The sequence below is a fragment of the Salvelinus namaycush genome, chromosome 2, assembly GCF_016432855.1.
Source record: "Salvelinus namaycush isolate Seneca chromosome 2, SaNama_1.0, whole genome shotgun sequence".
Lineage (NCBI taxonomy): Eukaryota > Metazoa > Chordata > Actinopteri > Salmoniformes > Salmonidae > Salvelinus > Salvelinus namaycush.
In genome coordinates, this window is record NC_052308.1 from 1,442,832 (window position 1) to 1,449,935 (window position 7,104).

The window sequence follows — 7,104 nt, forward strand, 5'->3', positions numbered from 1 at the left end:
AGAGATAGCCCTCTACCCACACCCAGACAGTTACTACTCTAGTCCAGCTGACCACCCCGGCAGGTTACACCACTAGCCCCACCACCCCACGACCCAGACAGTTATACCACATAGCCTTTCCACCCAGCGCACCTTGTTCCGCATCCCCACCACGTTCTACACTAGCCCAGCCCTTACCAATAAGCAGTCTGTTACACCTCCACAGACAGTTAACACAGTCAGCCCTTCCTCTAGCTCATCTCCTCTCACCCCACACCTACCGCAGACAAGGTCTTCCTCCAACATCGACCTCTTAAAAACAGTTACCACAGAAGCCACCTCCTTACCCCACACCCAGACAGTTACTAACCTGCTAGTCCGCCACCTCTACCCCACACCCAGGAACAGTTCAGCTAGCCAGCACTTCCACAGGAAGTTATACCACTATCCAATCCTCTTACCCCACACCCAGACAGTACTAACCCACAGGTCCAGCCACCTTCTACCCCCACATCCAGACAGTTAACTACCTGGCTATGTCCAGGCCACCTCTTACCCACACCCAGACAGTTACTACCTGCTAGCCCAGCCACCTCTACCCCACACCCAGACAGTTACTACCACTAGTCCAGCCACCTCTACCCCACACCCAGACAGTTACTACCACTAGCCCAGCCACCTCTACCCCACACCCAGACAGTTACTACCTGCTAGCCCAGCCACCTCTACCCCACCACCCGGACATTACTAACTGCTAGTCCAGCCACCACTCTACCACACACCCAGACAGCTTATACCTGCCTAGCCCAGCACCTCTAACCCACACCAGACAGTTATACCACTAGTCCGGGCCACTCTAACCCCACACCCAGACAGTTACTACCTGCTAGTCCAGCCACCTCTACCCCACACCCAGACAGTTACTACCACTAGTCCAGCCACCTCTACCCCACACCCAGACAGTTACTACCTGCTAGTCCAGCCACCTCTACCCCACACCCAGACAGTTACAACTTGCTAGCCCAGCCACCTCTACCCCACACAGTTACAACTGCTTAGCAGCCACCTCTACCCCACACAGTTACAACTTGCTAGTCCAGCCACCTCTACCCCACACAGTTACAACTTGCTAGTCCAGCCACCTCTACCCCACACAGTTACAACTTGCTAGTCCAGCCACCTCTACCCCACACAGTTACAACTTGCTAGCCCAGCCACCTCTACCCCACACAGTTACAACTTGCTAGTCCAGCCACCTCTACCCCACACCCAGACAGTTACTACCTGCTAGTCCAGCCACCTCTACCCCACACCCAGACAGTTACTAGCTGCTAGCCACCCCTCTACCCCACTCAGACAGGTACTACCTCTAGCCCACCACCTCTACCCCACACCCAGACAGGTACTACCGCTAGCCCAGCACCTCTACCCCACACCCAGGACAGGTACTACTGCTAGCCCAGCACTCTACCCCACACCCAGACAGTTACTACCTGCTAGTCCAGCCACCTCTACCCCACACCCAGACAGGTACTACCTGCTAGTCCAGCCACCTCTACCCCACACCCAGACAGTTACTAGCTGCTAGCCCAGCCACCTCTACCCCACACCCAGACAGTTACTACCACTAGCCCAGCCACCTCTACCCCACACCCAGACAGTTACTACCACTAGTCCAGCCACCTCTACCCCACACCCAGACAGTTACTACCTGCTAGCCCAGCCACCTCTACCCCACACCCAGACAGTTACTACCTGCTAGTCCAGCCACCTCTACCCCACACCCAGACAGTTACTACCACTAGTCCAGCCACCTCTACCCCACACCCAGACAGTTACTACCTGCTAGTCCAGCCACCTCTACCCCACACCCAGACAGTTACTACCACTAGTCCAGCCACCTCTACCCCACACCCAGACAGTTCTATGTGCTATCCCAGCCACCTCTACCCACACCCAGACAGTTACTACATGCTAGTTCCAGCCACCTCTACCCCAACCAGACAGTTACTACTGTAGTCCAGCCCCTTACCCCACACCAGACAGGTACTACCTGCTAGTCCAGCCACCTCTACCCACACCCAGACAGTTACTACCACTAGTCCAGCCACCTCTACCCCACACCCAGACAGTTACTACCACTAGTCCAGCCACCTCTACCCCACACCAGACAGTACTACCCTGCTCTAAGGTCCAGCCAGCTCACCCACACCCAAGACCAGTTACTAGCTGCTAGCCCAGCCACCTCTACCCCACACCCAGACAGGTACTACCTGCTAGTCCAGCCACCTCTACCCCACACCCAGACAGTTACTACCTGCTAGCCCAGCCACCTCTACCCCACACCCAGACAGTTACTACCTGCTAGCCCAGCCACCTCTACCCCACACCCAGACAGTTACTACCTGCTAGTCCAGCCACCTCTACCCCACACCCAGACAGTTACTACCTGCTAGCCCAGCCACCTCTACCCCACACCCAGACAGTTACTACCACTAGCCCAGCCACCTCTACCCCACACCCAGACAGTTACTACCTGCTAGTCCAGCCACCTCTACCCCACACCCAGACAGTTACTACCTGCTAGCCCAGCCACCTCTACCCCACACCCAGACAGTTACTACCACTAGCCCAGCCACCTCTACCCCACACCCAGACAGTTACTAGCTGCTAGTCCAGCCACCTCTACCCCACACCCAGACAGTTACTAGCTGCTAGTCCAGCCACCTCTACCCCACACCCAGACAGTTACTAGCTGCTAGCCCAGCCACCTGGGAGAGATGCTGAAATGTCTAACCACATGAACACCGTAGTGAAGAAACAACAGCGACTCTTCAATCTCAGGATGCTGAAGAAATTCGGCCTATCCCAGAGGGCCCTCAGTGTTCTACAGGAGCGCCAGAGAGCACACGTTCTGATCCACGGACCACAAAGCACTTCAGAGATGCAGCTGAACGCTGGGTGATGCAGCTGAACGCTGGGTGATGCAGCTGAACGCTGGGTGACCACTGCCTGCCTAACAGGACACCTACAACACCAGTTGACACTGGAAGGCCAAGAAGATCACCCCAGCCACGCCCTGCACCACAGCCACGCCCTGTCCTCCCTGCCACGCCCTGCCACGCCCTGTCCTCCCTGCCACGCCCTGTCCTCCCTGCCACGCCCTGCACCACAGCCACGCCCTGTCCTCCATGCCACGCCCTGCACCACAGCCACGCACTGTCCTCCCTGCTTCAATCACTCAGACGAGGGCAAATACTGTAAGCCTGGACAATAGTTTCTACCCGCAGACCATCAGGCTGCTGAATAGCCACCACTACTCAGCTACCTGCTCCCCCCTCCCCCAACTCTCACTAACCTTACCTGCTACTCCCCCCACTGTTCCCCCTATGGTCATCCCCCCCACCTCCTCAATGATCATACTGCTGTTCCCCCTACGGTCATCTCCCCCCACCTCCTCAATGATAATACGCTGTTCCCCCTATGGTCATCTCCCCCACACCTGCCTCAATGATCATACTGCTGTTCCTCCTATGGTCATCCCCCCCCACCCCTACATGATAATACTGCTGTTCCCCCTACGGTCATCTCCCCCACATCCTCAATGATCATATGCTGTTCCCCCTATGGTCATCCCCCCACCTCCTCAATGATCATACTGCTGTTCCCCCTACGGTCATCTCCCCCCACCTCCTCAATGATCATACTGCTGTTCCCCCTATGGTCATCCCCCCCACCCTCCTCAATTGATCATACTGCTGTTCCCCCTATGGTTCATCCCCCCCACACCTCCTCAATGATAATACGTGCTGTTCCCCCTATGTCATCTCCCCCACACTCCTCAATGATATACTGCTGTTCCTCCTAGGTCATCCCCCCCCCCCCCCCCCCCACCCCCCCCCCCCCCCCCCCCCCCCCCCCCCCTATCCCCACCTCTCAATGATAATACTGCTGTTCCCCCTATGGTCATCTCCCCCCCACCTCCTCAATGATCATACTGCCGTTCCCCTATGGTCACCCCCCCCCCCCACCCCTCAACTCAATGATAATACTGCTGTTCCCCCTATGGTCCCCCCCCCACCCCCCCCCCCCCCCACCTCCTCAATGATCATACGCTGTTCCCCCTATGGTCACCCCCCCCACCCCACCTCCTCAATGATCATACTGCTGTTCCTCCTATGGTCATTCCCCCACCTCCTCAATGATCATACTGCTGTTCCCTCACGGTCATCTCCCCCCACCTCCTCAATGATCATACTGCTGTTCCCCCTAAGTCATCTCCCCCACCTCCTCAATGATCATACTGCTGTCCCCTATGGTATCCCCCCCACCTCCTCAATGATCATACTGCTGTTCCCCCTATGGTCATTCCCCCACCCCAAGATATACTGCGTTCCCTAGTCATCCCCATCCTCAGATCATACTGCTGTTCCCCCTATGGTCATTCCCCCACCTCCTCAATGATCATATTGCTGTTCCCCCTACGGTCATCTCCCCCCACCTCCTCAATGATCATACTGCTGTTCCCCCTATGGTCATTCCCCCCACCTCCTGTACAAGGTGGGTGACCTCAACCCACCTTGTACAGGCAGCGGTGGGAGTGACCTCAACCCACCTTGTACAGGCAGCGGTGGGAGTGACCTCAACCCACCTTGTACAGGCAGCGGTGGGAGTGACCTCAACCCACCTTGTACAGCAGCGGTGGGAGGGACCTCAACCCACTTGTACAGGCAGCGGTGGGGAGTGACTCAAACCCACCTTGTACAGGCCGCGGTGGGAGTGACCTCACCACCTTGTAAGGCAGCGTTGGGATGACCTCAACCATTGTACAGGCAGCGGTGGGAGTGACCTCAACCCACCTTGTACGCACGGTGTGAGTGACCAACCCACCTGTACAGGCAGCGGTGGGAGTGACCTCAACCACCTTGTACAGGCAGCGGTGGGAGTGACCTCAACCACCTTGTACAGGCAGCGGTGGGAGTGACCTCCACCCCACCTTGTTAGGAGCGGTGGGAGTGACCTCAACCACCTTGTACAGGCACGGTGGGAGTGACCTCAACCCACTTGTAAGGCCAGCGGTGGGAGTGACCTCAACCCACCTTGTACAGGCAGCGGTGGGAGTGACCTCAACCCACCTTGTACAGGCAGCGGTGGGAGTGACCTCAACCCACCTTGTACAGGCAGCGGTGGGAGTGACCTCAACCCACCTTGTACAGGCAGCGGTGGGAGTGACCTCAACCCACCTTGTACAGGCAGCGGTGGGAGTGACCTCAACCCACCCCCTAACATGTCTAGTGTGACGGCTACGGTGTTCAGTTGACAGTCAGAGCCCCCCCCCCAAATCTGCAGTGTGTAGACCCACCTGTCCAGGTCAGTCTCCAGTCTGTGCAGTCTGTTCACCAGGGTAGTCTTCTCAGAACGGAGACAGTCACACTCCTGCTGCAGACCGGACCAGCCCTTCTGAAGACGCTCCACCTCCCCTACAGAGAGGAGATGTAGACCGGTTACAACAGCTGATCCTCTATGAACAGTCATTGCGCTGAGCCTTAAAAACATTCATAACATTCTTCTTGAGCCATTAGTTCACATGTAACAGACAGGATGAAGGCAACATGGTAGTAGGTAGTATGGTACGGGATATGGTAGTAGGTGTTTGTACCATGTTTTGTGCTGCTGCCATGTTGTGTTGCTACCATGCTGTTGTCTTAGGTTTCTCTGTTGTCTCTCTTGTGATGTGTGTTATGTCCTATATTTATATTGTATTTTTTATTAATCCCAGGCCACCGTCCCCGCAGGAGGCCTTCTGCCTTTTGGTAGGCCGTCATTGGAAATATTTTTGAATTTTTTATTTCAAATTTATTTAACCAGGTTGGCCAGTTGAGAACAAGTTCTCATTTACAACTGCGACCTGGACAAGATAAAGCAAAGCAGTTCGACACAAACAACAACACAGAGTTACACATAGGATAAACAAAAGTACAGTCAATACCAGAAAAATCTATATACAGTGTGTGCAAATGGAGTAAGGAGGTAAGGCAATAAATAGGCCATAGTAGCGAAGGTGGGCTATTTACAGATGAGCTGTGTACAGCTGCAGCGATCGGTAAGCTGCTCAGATAGCTGATGCTTAAAGTTAGTGAGGGAGATATAAGTCTCCAACTTCAGCGATTTTTGCAATTCATTCTAGTCATTGGCAGCAGAGAACTGGAAGGAAAGGCGGCCAAATGAGGTGTTGGCTTTGGGGATGGCCAGTGAAATATACCTGCTGGAGCGCGTGCTACGGGTGGGTGCTGCTATGGTGACCAGTGAGCTGAGATAAGGCGGGGCTTTACCTAGCAAAGACTTATAGATGACCTGGAGCCAGTGGTTCTGGCGACAAATATGTAGTGAGGGCCAGCCGACTACAGCATACAGGTCGCAGTGGTGGGTAGTATATGGGGCTTTGGTGACAAAACGGATGGCACTGTGATGGACTGCATCCAGTTTGCTGAGTAGAGTATTGGAGGCTATTTTGTAAATGAAACTCGCCAAAGTCAAGGATCGGTAGGATAGTCAGTTTTACGAGGGTATGTTTGACAGCGTGAGTGAAGGAGGCTTCTACATCACTAGAGAGTCTGGTGACGTGTTCTACATCACCACTAGAGTCTGGTGACGTGTTCTACATCACCACTAGAGAGTCTGGTGACGTGTTCTACATCACCACTAGAGAGTCTAGTGACGTGTTCTACATCACCACTAGAGAGTCTATGACGTGTTCTACATCACACACTAGAGAGTCTAGTGACGTGTTCTACATCACCACTAGAGAGTCTAGTGGACGTGTTCTACATCACCACTAGAGAGTCTAGTGACGTGTTCTACATCACCACTAGAGAGCTAGTGACGTGTTCTACATCACCACTAGAGAGTCTGGTGACGTGTGTTCTACATCACCACTAGAGAGTCTAGTGACGTGTTTCTACATCACCACTAGAGAGTCTGTGACGTGTTCTACAAACCACTAGAGAGTCTATGACGTGTTCTACATCACCACAGAGAGTTTAGGGACGTGTTTTACATCACCACTAGAGAGTCTAGTGACGTGTTCTACATCACCACTAGAGAGTCTGTGGACGTGTTTACATC

The 7,104-nt window shown here is 54.4% G+C and overlaps 1 protein-coding gene across 1 annotated transcript in view; it reads left to right on the plus strand.

Moving 5' to 3' along the window:
* Window positions 1-5,299, plus strand: part of LOC120020108 (sarcolemmal membrane-associated protein-like) — a 93,228-nt gene extending 87,929 nt beyond the window's left edge. Inside the window, exons 15-16 of the mRNA XM_038963558.1 lie at window positions 3,003-3,239; window positions 5,088-5,299. Coding sequence (XP_038819486.1) covers window positions 3,003-3,239; window positions 5,088-5,299 — 449 coding nt within the window. The remainder of the gene's footprint in view (window positions 1-3,002; window positions 3,240-5,087) is intronic.
* The last annotated feature ends 1,805 nt before the right edge of the window (window positions 5,300-7,104 follow it).